This window comes from Caloenas nicobarica, unplaced genomic scaffold (assembly GCF_036013445.1).
Source record: "Caloenas nicobarica isolate bCalNic1 unplaced genomic scaffold, bCalNic1.hap1 Scaffold_417, whole genome shotgun sequence".
NCBI lineage: Eukaryota > Metazoa > Chordata > Aves > Columbiformes > Columbidae > Caloenas > Caloenas nicobarica.
Genome location: NW_027017406.1, coordinates 76,110 through 89,086, shown reverse-complemented (window position 1 = coordinate 89,086; position 12,977 = coordinate 76,110). Strand labels below are relative to the sequence as shown.

The window sequence follows — 12,977 nt, the reverse complement described above, 5'->3', positions numbered from 1 at the left end:
GGACCACGACCCTAACCCTGACCCTAAGCCTCCACCTTCACCCTGACCCTAAACCCTAACGACCCTACACCCCTAACCTGACCTTAAAAAACTTTGGGGTGCGTTTTCGCCACCTCCCCTCCTGCAGGTGCAGCAGGTACTGCCAGCGCCCCGGGGACTGCGAGGGTCGGGACTCGGCGCAGCCGGGACTCAAACCCAGAACCGCTGGTTTACAAGGCCAGCGCTTCATCCACTGCGCCACCGGGAAGACGCCTGGGAATCTCCCTCCTCCCCCCCCGCCCCGGGAACCCCTGGGGTTCCCCAGCCCCAACTTTTGAGATCCGGTGCTCGGCTGGGGGGGGGTTTGGGGGCCCCTGGGGGGACTCGGGTGTTTGGAGGGGCTTTGGGGAGCTCCCGGGGTTTGCGTGGAGCCCCCCCACCCCAGAGCTACTCCCCAGGGCCTTTTTCTCCACGCCCCCCCGGCAGAGGGAACTGTGGGTGGCCCCAGTGGCGTTTCTGGGAGAACTGGGGTGAGGGGGTGCCAAAAAAAAAAAAGGAAGGAAACGAACAAAACAAAATAATAACAAATTAAAACAAAGTAAAATAAAATAAAGCAAAATAAAATGAAGTAGAATAAAATAAAGTAAAGTAAAATAAAATAAATGGAGGAAATTGGGGGGTTTCTCTGGTTTTCTTCCGCGGGACGCCTGGGTTCCCTCGGGGGTGACACGGGGAGGGGGGTCCGGACGTCCGGGGGCCCCCCACCCAAGTGGACCCAGGCGTCCGGGAGGGGACGCAGGAGTTTCTGTTGAACCACAAACCACTTCCCCCCCCGGCCCCACCCGCCGCGTCCCGCCCCCGCGTCCCGCCCCCCCCCGTGTCCTCCTGTCGCCGCCGAAGCCGCTGGAGCAGGTGGGGACCCAGGCGTCCGGGGGGGAATCAGGCATCCAGCAGCGGCGGGGGGGGCCGGAGTGAGGGGCGGGGGGGCGAGCGGGAACCCCGGGGTGTCCCCCAGAGTCGCGCCCCAGTGCTGCCGGTGCCCCCTCCCAGTTCCTCCTGCACCCGCATCCCAGGGCTCCCGGTGCCCCCTCCCAGTTCCTTCTGCACCCGCATCCCAGGGCTCCCGGTGCCCCCTCCCAGTTCTTTCTGCACCCGCATCCCAGGGCTCCCGGTGCCCCCTCCCAGTTCCTTCTGCACCCGCATCCCAGTGCTGCCGGTGCCCCCCTCCCAGTTCCTTCTGCACCCGCATCCCAGGGCTCCCGGTGCCCCCTCCCAGTTCTTTCTGCACCCGCATCCCAGGGCTCCCGGTGCCCCCTCCCAGTTCCTCCTGCACCCGCATCCCAGGGCTCCCGGCGCCTTCCCCCCCGTCCCCAGCTCCCTCCAGCGCCCTCAGCTCCTCCTGGTCCCCCCAGCGCCCCCCAGTCCCCCCCATACCTCCCAGCTCCCCCCGCACCCCGACACTGGGACGACTCCAGGACAGCGGGGGGGGGTGGAGGAAGTGGAGCCTTATCGGGGTGCGCAGGCCCGGAGGGGGGTTGGGGGTGCGGGGCGGGGGGGGGGCCCATGCGATGCTTGTGCAAGGGGGGGGGGGCAGCACTGGGGGCCCCACAGCGTCCCAAAACGAGCCCCCCCCAGGCCAGGGGACCCCGCCCTGAACTCCCAAACCGGGACCCCATGAACCCCCAAACTGGGGCCCCCCACCCCCACCTTCTGTGTTGAGGTGTCCCCCCAGTTTCAGGTGTCCCCCCAGTTTCAGGGTCCCACCATGAGCTGCACCCTGGACCGGGATTGGGCCCCCAGGGACCCCCAAACCAGGATCCCCTGGACCAGGGCACCGCCAGACCCCCCCAGGCCCCCTCCCCCCCCCCCATTTTGGGGTGTCCCCCCAGTTTTGAGGTGTTCCCCCCAGTTTCAGGTGTCCCCCCAGTTTGGGGTCCTCCCCCCAGTTCGGGGTGTCCCCCCGGTTTTGAGGTCCCACCATGAGCTGCACCCTGGACCTGGATCGCGCCCCCACGCTGGACGAGCTGCTGCGGGGCTGCGTGGAGGCCTTTGGTGGGGGGGCGGGGGGTTTTGAGGGGGCCTGGGGGTCTCAGGGGGTCCCTGGAGTTTGGGGGGGGCCCCGGGGGCTTTGGGGGCCTCTGGGGTTTGAGGGTCTACAGGGGGGAGCTCTGGGGGAGGGCTGGTGGGGACTCGGGTTTGGGGGGTCCCCGAGATTTGGGGGGGCCCTGGGGGCTGCGTGGAGGCCTTTGGTGGGGGCACCTGGGGGCTTGGGGCGGTCCCTGGAGCCTTGTGCAGAGCCCGGGGGTTTGGGGGGCCCTGGGGATTGGTGGGGGCTTGGATTTGGGGGCCTCCAGGGATTGTGGGGGTGGGTTTCGGGGTGTCCCTGGGGGTCTGGGGGAATCCCCGGGATTTGGGGGGGCCCTGGAGGCCGGGCTGGGGGGACCCTCGGGGTTTGGGGGAGGCCCTGGGGGGGGGGGTCTGGTGTGAGGGGAGCTCCAGGGAATGGGGGGGCAAGTCTGGGGGGGGCCTGAGGGTCTGGGGGTGTCCTCAAGGTTTGAGGGGCACTGGGGGGGGGGCGGGAGGCCCCTGGGTTTTGGGGGGTCCCCAGGGTTTGGGGGGGGGGGGTTGGGTTTCTGGGGGGCACTTGGGGGTTCCAGGGATTAATTTGGGGCCCCTGAGGGTTAATTTGGTGTCCGGGGGGGGTTAATTTGGGGTCCCCGGGTGTTAATTCGGGGTGTCCCCCCCAGACGCACAGGGGAAGGTTCACGACCCCCACCTGGTTCGGCTGTTCCTGATGCTGCACCCCTGGTACCTGCCCCCCCCCGAGCTGGCGCGGCGGCTGCTCCACATATATCCTGGGGGACCCTGCACCACGAAACCCCCCCGGGAATCCCCAAAATCCCCCAGACCCCTGGGACCCTGCCCAGGACCTCCCAAATCCCTGGGACAACCCTAAATCCCCCTGGACACGCCAGGACCCCAAAACCCCCCTGGGATCCCCCCGGGGACTCCCCAAACCCCCCAGGACCCCCCAAAACCCCCCTGCTCAGGCTCCTTAACCCCCACACGCTGGAGGATTCGGGGGGCTCGGCCGAGGGTCCCGCCCTGCGCCTCAAAATCAGACACCTTGTGTGGTGAGTGACCCCAACCCCCCCCGGGACCCCCAAAACCACTCCTGGGATCCCCAAACTGCTCCCAGGGACCCCAAACCCCTCCCTGGGACCCCCAGACCCCCCCAGGGACCCCAAAACTACCCCCATGGACCCCTAAATCCCCCCAGACACCCAACCCCCCGCCCCGGGACCCCCATAACACCCCCAGGACCACGAACCCCCTGAGGGACCCCCAAACCATTCTCAGGGACCCCCAAATATCCCTGGGACCCCAAAATCCCCCCAGGACCCCCAAAATCCCCAGGGACCCCCAAAACCCCCCAGGACCCCCCAATCCCCATTTGGGAACCCCAAATCCCCCCAGGGACCCGAACCCACCCCAGGACCCCCCAGCCCCATTTGGGGACCCCCTCCCGACCCCCCATTTCGCCCCCCAGTTACTGGGTCCGCGCATTCCCCGAGGAGCTGGAGGGGGACCTCGAATTCCTGCAGCGGCTGCGGGAGCTGGGGGGGGCCCTGGAAGGGCCCGGGGGGGACCCCGAAATCTTCACGGACCTGGAGAGACTGTGAGGGGGGGGGGGGTCCCCAAAACCCTCATGGGGATGGGGGGGGGGGGTCCCCAAAATCCTCGGAGTCCTGGAGAGACTGTGAGTGGGGGTCCCCAAAAACCTCATGGGGATGCGGGGGGAACTGGAGGAGGCACGGGGGTCCCCAAAACCCTCACGGGTACGTGGGGCTGGAGGGGGAGCCGGGGGGCCCGGGGGGGCCCCAACATCCTCAGGGGTTTGTGGGGATGGGGAGGTGGGGGGGGACACAAAAGGGGGGTGGGGGGGGTCCCCAAAAGCCTCATGGACCTGGGTGGGGGACTGGGGGGGACTGAGTGTGTGTCATATGCAGGTTGCAGCCCGGGGGGGGCCAGCAGGAACCCCCCAAGTCTGTGCGTCCCCCCGTGTCTGCGTGTCCCCCTGAGTCCGTGCCCCCCACCGTGTGTCCCCCCCGCCACAAGGCGGCGCTGCTGCTGGAGCGGGTGGAGCCTCCGGCGCTGGCGCAGCTGCTGACGGCGCTGGAGCGGCGGGTGCTGGGGGCAGTGAGGGTCAGCGACCGCGCCCCGGCCACGCCCCGGCCACGCCCCGGCCACGCCCTGACCGCGCCCCGGCCCCGCCCCGGCCACGCCCTGACCCCACCCTGACCACACCCCAGCCACACCCAGCACACCGGCCCCACCCACACCCTGACCGCGCCCCGGCCACGCCCAGCACACCGGCCCCGCCCACACCCAGCATGCCCCGCCCACACCCTGAGCAGGCCCCGCCCACACCCTGCTCCAGCCACGCCCTTCCCCAGCCACGCCCTGTCCCGGCCCTGCCCTGCCGCGCCCCTGGGGTCCCACCCGTGTCCCCTCCCCTGCACAACCCCGGGGCGGGTCCCTTGTGTCACACACCCTCGTGCAAGGGGCGTGTCCCCGGTCACGTGTCCCTGGTCGCGTGTCCCCGGTCACGTGTCCCTGGTCACGTGTCCCCCGTCACGTGTCCCCCGTCACGTGTCCCCGTCACGTGTCCCCCATCACGTGTCCCCGTCACGTGTCCCCCGTCACGTGTCCCCGGTCACGTGTCCCGGTCACGTGTCCCCGGTCGCGTGTCCCCGGTCGCGTGTCCCCCATCACGTGTCCCCGGTCACGTGTCCCCCGTCACGTGTCCCCGTCACGTGTCCCCGGTCACGTGTCCCCGTCACGTGTCCCGGTCACGTGTCCCGGTCACGTGTCCCCCATCACGTGTCCCCGGTCACGTGTCCCCGTCACGTGTCCCGGTCACATGTCCCAGTCACGTGTCCCGGTCACGTGTCCCGGTCACGTGTCCCCGCAGTTGCAGGATTTCCGCAGCTTCGCCCGTTGCGGCTCGGCCGCGCGCAGCCCCGCCCTGCAGGGGGCGGTGGCGCTGTCCAATCGCGTGGCGCGCTGGGTGCAGCTGCTCGTGCTGACCCCGCCCACCCCCGCCCAGCGCGCGCGCGTCGTCGAGCGCTTCCTGCGCACGGCCCAGGTGACGTCACCTGACCCACACGTGACCCGCAGTGTGACCCACAGTGTGACCCACAGCCCTGACCCATAACCCTGACCCACAGCCCTGACCCACAGCCCTGACCCACACGTGACCCGCAGTGTGACCCGCAGTGTGACCCACAGCCCTGACCCACAGCAGGACCCATAACCCTGACCCACAGCCCTGACCCATAACCCTGACCCATAACCCTGACCCATAGCAGGACCCATAACCCTGACCCACCTGTGACCCACAGTGTGACCCACAGCCCTGACCCATAGCAGGACCCATAACCCTGACCCACACGTGACCCACAGCCCTGACCCACAGCCCTGACCCGCAGCAGGACCCATAACCCTGACCCACCTGTGACCCACAGTGTGACCCACAGCCCTGACCCACAGCAGGACCCATAACCCTGACCCATGACCCTGACCCACAGCCCTGACCCACAGCCCTGACCCATGACCCTGACCCATAACCCTGACCCACACGTGACCCGCAGTGTGACCCACAGCCCTGACCCATAACTCTGACCCACAGCCCTGACCCATAACCCTGACCCATAGCAGGGCCCATAACCCTGACCCATAACCCTGACCCATAACCCTGACCCACACGTGACCCTCAGTGTGACCCACAGCCCTGACCCATAACCCTGACCCATAGCAGGACCCATAACCCTGACCCACAGCCCTGACCCATAACCCTGACCCATAACCCTGACCCACACGTGACCCTCAGTGTGACCCACAGCCCTGACCCACAGCCCTGACCTATAACCCTGACCCACAGCAGGACCCATAACCCTGACCCACACGTGACCCGCAGTGTGACCCACAGCCCTGACCCATAACCCTGACCCACAGCAGGACCCATAACCCTGACCCACAGCCCTGACCCATAACCCTGACCCACACATGACCCTCAGTGTGACCCACAGCCCTGACCCACAGCCCTGACCCATAACCCTGACCCACAGCAGGACCCATAACCCTGACCCACAGCCCTGACCCATAACCCTGGCCCACACGTGACCCGCAGTGTGACCCACAGCCCTGACCCATAACTCTGCCCTATAGCCCTGACCCACAGCCCTGACCCATAACCCTGACCCATAACTCTGACCCACAGCCCTGACCCACAGCCCTGACCCATAGCAGGACCCATAACCCTGACCCACCTGTGACCCACAGTATGACCCATAGCCGGACCCATAACCCTGATCCATAGCGCCCTGACCCCCATCCCGCCCCATAACCCGCCCCATAACCTGCCCCACATCCCCCCAGAGCCTCCTGGAGCTTCGCAACTTCAATTCGCTCCTGTCCGTGGTTGGGGGGCTGGGACACGGCGCCGTCACCCGCCTGCGCCGCACGGTGGCGCTGCTGCCGCCCGACATCGCTCAGGTGGGGCGAGGGGGGGCCGGGGGGGGGCACGCCGCCCCCTGCCCTGCTCAGCTCCGAAATATCCCCCATGTCCCCCCAATTCCCCCCCCAGCTCTGGTCCCGCTTGGCCGATACCATGAGCGCGGGGGGGAACTACCGGCGGTACCGGGCGCTGCTGGGGGCGGTTCCCGGTGCGGGGGGTCCCGGGGGGGGCGGCGCCGGGGGGGGGTTCCCCCTGCCCGCCCTCGGGATCCACCTGCGGGACCTGGTGGCCCTGGAGGAGGCGCTGCCGGACTGGGCGGGGCCCGAGCGCCCCCACGCGGCCAAACTGCAGCAGCGCTTCGCCATCCTGGGGGGGCTGCTGGGGGGGGGCGGCCCCCCCGTGAGCGCCGACCCCGACCTGCTCAACCTGCTCACGGTGAGACCCCCCCGAACCCCAAAAACACCCGGGACCGCCCCTGCGCCCCCGAAACCCCTCAAGCCTCACTGACCCCCCCTGCACCCCAAACACCACCCGGAACCCTCCCTGCACCCCAAAAAACCCTGCAACCCCCCAAGACCCTCCCTGCACCCCAAAACCCCCCCCGACTCCCCGAGACCCCCCCTGCACCCCAAAAACCACCGGAACCCTCCCTGCTCCCCAAAAAACCCTGCAACCCCCCAAGACCCTGCCTGCACCCCAAAAACCACCCGCAACCCTCCCTGCACCCCAAAAAACCCTGCAACCCCCCAAGACCCTCCCTGCACCCCAAAACCCCCCCCGACTCCCTGAGACCTCCCCTGCACCCCAAAAACCACCCGGAACCCTCCCTGCACCCCAAAAAACCCTGCAACCCCCCAAGACCCTCCCTGCACCCCAAAACCCCCCCGACTCCCCTGAGACCTCCCCTGCACCCCAAAAACCACCCGGAATCCTCCCTGCACCCCAAAAAACCCTGCAACCCCCCAAGACCCTCCCTGCACCCCAAAACCCCCCCCGACTCCCCGAGACCCCCCCTGCACCCCAAAAACCACCCGGAACCCTCCCTGCTCCCCAAAAAACCCTGCAACCCCCCAAGACCCTCCCTGCACCCCAAAACCCCCCCCGACTCCCCTGAGACCTCCCCTGCACCCCAAAAACCACACAGATCCTCCCCAGAGCCTCCCTGCACCCCAAAACCCCCCCCGACTCCCCGAGACCCCCCCTGCACCCCAAAAACCACACAGATCCTCCCCAGAGCCTCCCCGCACCCCAGCCCCCCCGAGCCCCCCCAGTCCCGCTGCACCCCCAACTGCGCAGGTGTCCCTGGAGCTGTCGGTGTCGGAGCAGCAGCTCTACCAGCTGTCGCTGCAGCGCGAGCCCCGCACCGGCCCCCCCGTGAGTGTGCGTGGGGGTGACCCGGCGCGTGCGGATCGGTGCGCGAGGGGGGGTGTGACCTCCCGAGTGTGCAAATGGGTGTGCAGGGGGGTGTGACCCCCGAGTGTGCAAATGGGTGTGCAGGGGGGTGTGTGACCCCCCGAGTGTGCAAATGGGTGTGCAGGGGGGTGTGACCCCCCGAGTGTGCAAATGGGTGTGCAGGGGGGTGTGACCCCCCGAGTGTGCAAATGGGTGTGCGGGGGGGTGTGTGACCCCCCAATTGTGCAAATGGGTGTGCAGGGGGGTGTGACCCCCTGAGTGTGCACATCAGTGTGCAAGCGCAGGTGTGACCCCCGTGAGTGTGCAAATGGGTGTGCAGGGGGGCGTGACCCCCCGAGTGTGCAAATGGGTGTGCAGGGGAGTGTGACCCCCCGAGTGTGCAAAAGGGTGTGCAGGGGAGTGTGACCCCCCGAGTGTGCAAATGAGTGTGCAGGGGGGTGTGACCCCCCGAGTGTGCAAATGGGTGTGCAGGGGGGTGTGTGACCCCCCGAGTGTGCAAATGGGTGTGCAGGGGGGTGTGACCCCCCGAGTGTGCAAATAGGTGTGCAGGGGGGGGTGTGACCCCCCGAGTGTGCAAATGGGTGTGCGAGGGGGGGTGTGACCCCCCGAGTGTGCAAATGGGTGTGCAGGGGGGCGTGACCCCCGAGTGTGCAAATGGGTGTGCAGGGGGGGGTGTGACCCCCCGAGTGTGCAAATGGGTGTGCAGGGGGGTGTGACCCCCCGAGTGTGCAAATGGGTGCGCGAGTGCACGTGTGACCCCCCGAGTGTGCAAATGGGTGTGCGAGTGCACGTGTGACCCCCCGAGTGTGCAAATGGGTGTGCAGGGGGGTGTGTGACCCCCCGAGTGTGCAAATGGGTGTGCAGGGGGGTGTGACCCCCCGAGTGTGCAAATGGGTGTGCAGGGGGGCGTGACCCCCCGAGTGTGCAAATGGGTGTGCAGGGGGGGGTGTGACCCCCGAGTGTGCAAATGGGTGTGCAGGGGGGTGTGACTCCCGAGTGTGCAAATGGGTGTGCGGGGTGTGTGTGACCCCCCGAGTGTGCAAATGGGTGTGCAGGGGGGTTTGACCCCCCAATTGTGCAAATGGGTGTGGGGGGGGGGTGTGACCCCCCGAGTGTGCAAATGGGTGTGCAGCGGGGTGTGACCCCCCGAGTGTGCAAATGGGTGTGCGAGGGGGTGTGACCCCCCAATTGTGCAAATGGGTGTGCAGGGGGGTGTGTGACCCCCCAATTGTGCAAATGGGTGTGCAGGGGGGTGTGACCCCCGAGTGTGCAAATGGGTGTGCGGGGGGGGTGTGACCCCCCGAGTGTGCAAATGGGTGTGCAGGGGGGTGTGACCCCCGAGTGTGCAAATGGGTGTGCGAGGGGGGGTGTGACCCCCCGAGTGTGCACATCAGTGTGCGAGGGGGTGTGTGACCCCCGTGAGCGTGCAAGTGGGGGTGTGACCCCCCCGAGTGCGACACAGGTGTGCAATGGGGGGGGCGAGTGCCAAAAGGGCTGTTCCTGAAAGGGGAGGGTGCACAACACCGGGGGGCTGTGCAGCGGGGGGGTCACTGACCCCCATGTGTGTGTGTCCCCAGGCGGGGCCCCCCCCGGCGCTGCCCCCCCCCGCCCCCTGGGTCCTGCCCGACCCCCCCCGGCCCGACCCGGAGATGCTTCAGGGGCACCTGGAGCAGCTGGTGGAGGTGGGGGGGCTGGGGGGCCCGGGGGGGCTGGGGGGCCGGGGGGGGCTGGGGGGCCGGGGGGGGATTCGGGGGTCGCTGCAAGGGGGCTGGGGGGAGTTCCGGGGGGATTTGGGCGTCCGGGGAGGGGCCGGGGGTCCCTGGGGGGGCTGGGGGGTGTTTGGGGAGGGATGGGGGGGTCTTGGGGGGATGAGGAGGCATCAGGGGGTCTGGGGGGCCTGGGGGTGACTTTGGGGGGGTCCCCCAGACCCTGTTCCACCAATTCCATGTGGACGGGGACGGGCGGATCTCACGGGGGCCCCTGGGGGTTTGGGGGTCCCTGGGGTGACTCTTTGGGGCTCCGGAGGGTCTGGGGGGCTCGGGGGTGACTTTGGGGGTCCCCCAGACCCTGTTCCGCCAGTTCGACGTGGACGGGGACGGGCGGATCTCCCAGGCCGAGTTCGCGATCGTGCGCGGGAACTTCCCACAGCTGCGGCTGTTCGGGGACGTGGACACGGACGGGTGGGGACCCCGAAACAGCGACCCCCCGAAACAAGCAGGGACCCCCCCGGGGCCCCCCCAGAGACTCCCAAAACATGGGGACCCCCAACCCCGCCCGGGCCCCCCAAAACAGGGACACCCCAAAACCCCCTGGGGTTTGGGGACGTGGGCACAAACGGGTGGGGACCCCAAAACAGGGACCCCCCCAAAACAAACAGGGGCCCCCTCAGGGACCCCCCCAAAACAGGGACCCCCCCAATCAGAGACCCCCGTCCCCGGGACACCCCCAAACCCCCCAATCTCCCCAGGTCACCCCCAGGACCCCCAAACCCCTCTGGATCCCCACCCCAGGACCCCCAAACTCCCCAGGACCCCCCCATGAGGGACCCAGGCATCCGGGCCCCATGGATTGTGTGGGGCAGGGACGGCAGCCTGAGCGGGGGGGACACCCCAGTGACCCCCATAGAGACCCCCCCACCTCCCCCACCATGTCCCCAGGGGACCCAGGCGTCTGGGCCCCATGGATTGTGTGGGGCAGGGACGGCAGCCTGAGCCGGGGGGAGCTCCTGGATTATTTCCTGCGCTGCAGCCAAGGGGGGGACAGGACCCCCGCGGGACCCCCCCACCATTTCGAGGGGAGCAGCACCCTGCGCCCCGCCCGCTGCGCACAGTGTGGGGACCTGGTGAGAACCCCAAAAACCTGCACCCCAAAACCCTTCCGACCCCACCCGGCGCCCATAACACCCTGCACCCCCTAATTCCCCCTGTCCCCCCCAGATTTTGGGGTTCACCAGCCCCGGGCTGCAGTGCCGTGGTGAGTGGGGGAAACTGGGGGGGGAAACTGGGGGTCATGGGGGGGTCAGGGGTGCAATGGGGGGGCCGGGGGGGGTCAGGGGTGCTATGGGGGGGCCGGGGGGGGTCAGGGGTGCAATGGGGGGTCATGGGGGGTCAGGGGTGCAATGGGGGGTCAGCGGTGCGGGGCGGGGTTGGGGTGCCCAGGGGTCATTTCCGCGCCCCCCCCAGCCTGCGGCCTGCGGTGCCACCCGCGCTGCCGGGAGCGGCTGCGCCTCCCGTGTCGCCGTCGCACCCAAAGCGTCACCGAGACCCCCCCGAGTGTCACCGAGACCCCCCCGGGCCCCCCCGCGGCCGCTCCCTCAGCCTCGCGATGCCCTGGCCCCGACGGGCCCCCCCGCGGCCCCCTCCAGGTGGGATCCCAAAACCCTCGGCCTGGAGGGACCCAGGCGTCCAGGACCCCCAAATTGAGGGGACCCAGGCGTCCGGGCCCCTCACACCCCCCAATTCCACCCCCCCAGAAGCCCCCCCGGAGCTGCAGGAGCTGGAGGATGGTGTGTTCGACACCCACCTATAGGGCCTGGACACCTGGGTCCTCTTCTTGGAGGGAGGGGGATGGGGGGGCAGCGCTTGTCCCTCGGGAATAAACTCTGTGTCCGTCTGTCTGTCTGTTCATCACCCGGACACCTGGGTCCCCAGCTGGGGGGTGAGTGGGGCAGGAAGGGACCCAGGCGTCCGGGCCCCGCCCCTCCCCAGGTCTCAGTACGGGGGTCCCTCATTAGCAGCTGCCGTTAACGAGCCCTAATTAGCCTCCCATGGGGCTCAGCTGCGCCCGGACGCCTGGGTCCCCCCGGACGCCTGGGTCCCCCCGGATGCCTGGGTCCCCCCGGGGGGCACTTGGACTCCTGCAGAACTGGGGGTACAGGGACTGGTCGTACTGGGTAGACTGGGGGGGCCGGGACTGGTTATGGGGCGGCTGTGGGGCCATATGGGCTCCCTGTGGGGTGTCTATGGGGTATCTATCTATAGGGTCCCTATAGGGGTGTCTATGGGGTCTCTATGGGGTGTCTATAGGGGTTTCTATGGGGTTTCTATGGGGCAGCTGTGGGATCCCTATGGGGTATCTATAGGGTCTCTATAGGGTGTTCATGAGGTCTCTATAGGGTCTCCATGGGGTGTCTATGGGGCAGCTGTGGGGTGCCCATGGGATCTTTATGGGATGTCTGTGGGGTCTCTATAGGGTCTCTGTGGGGTATCTACAAGGTCTTTACAGGGTCCCTACGGAGCTGCTGCGGGGTGTCTATGGGGTATCAATAGGGTCCCTGTGGGGGTGTCTATAGGGTGTCTGCGGGGCAGCCGATGGGGGTGGGGGGGTGGGGGGTCACGGGGACGCGCGCGCGGGGGGGGACACGCGGGGGGGGACGGTGACGCGCGTGCCCGTCGCCGAGCGCGTGCCCGCGGGGGGGCTGAGGCGCGCGCCCGCGGCGGGGCGGGAGCTGCGGGACTGCGGAAGCGGCGGGGCCGGGGACACGGGGACGCACGGACGGACAGACGGACACGCGGACACCGCCCGGGCAGGTGGGGGGGGGATATTGGGGGGGACACCCCGGGGCGGGGGGGGGCGGGGCGGGGATGGGGATACAGGGAGGGACCGGGGGGGGATGGGGGATGCGGGATGGGGGTACCAGGGATGGGGGATTTGGCGGGGGGGGGAGGGAATGGGGGATGGAGGGGGGGGATGAGAGAGTGGGGGCACCAGGAATTGGGGGCACCGGGAATTGGGGGTCAGAATGGGAGATGTTTGGGGGAGGGGACGCAGGATGGGGGGGGATACAGGGAGGTACCAGGGATGGGGATGCAGGAGGGGGGATATGGAGCGGGGGTTGCAGGTTTGGGTACCAGGGATGGGGGATATTGGGGGGGGGGATGCGGGATGGGGGGATTGCGGGGGGCGGGATGGGGGGGGCAGATTTGGGGTACGCGGGATGGGGGGTCAGGATGGGGGGGGATACAGGGAGGGACCGGGGATGGAGATGCAGGTTTGGGGTACCAGGGAGTGCAGAATAGGGGGTACCCGGGATGGGGGGGCGGGATGTGGGATATTGGGGGGGGGA

At 68.5% G+C, this 12,977-nt stretch overlaps 1 protein-coding gene across 1 annotated transcript; it reads left to right on the top strand.

Moving 5' to 3' along the window:
• The first annotated feature begins 861 nt into the window (after positions 1–861).
• LOC136002806 (RAS guanyl-releasing protein 2-like) lies at positions 862–11,466 on the top strand. Its single transcript, XM_065658034.1, has 17 exons — positions 862–891; positions 1,889–2,031; positions 2,727–2,829; positions 3,048–3,113; positions 3,530–3,658; positions 3,990–4,179; positions 4,955–5,128; positions 6,421–6,537; positions 6,629–6,934; positions 7,796–7,873; positions 8,619–8,688; positions 9,490–9,594; positions 9,977–10,092; positions 10,610–10,754; positions 10,849–10,885; positions 11,095–11,276; positions 11,385–11,466. Exons 2-17 carry the CDS (start codon positions 1,959–1,961, stop codon positions 11,438–11,440), a joined length of 1,947 nt encoding a protein of 648 aa, XP_065514106.1. The 5' UTR covers positions 862–891; positions 1,889–1,958; the 3' UTR covers positions 11,441–11,466.
• The last annotated feature ends 1,511 nt before the right edge of the window (positions 11,467–12,977 follow it).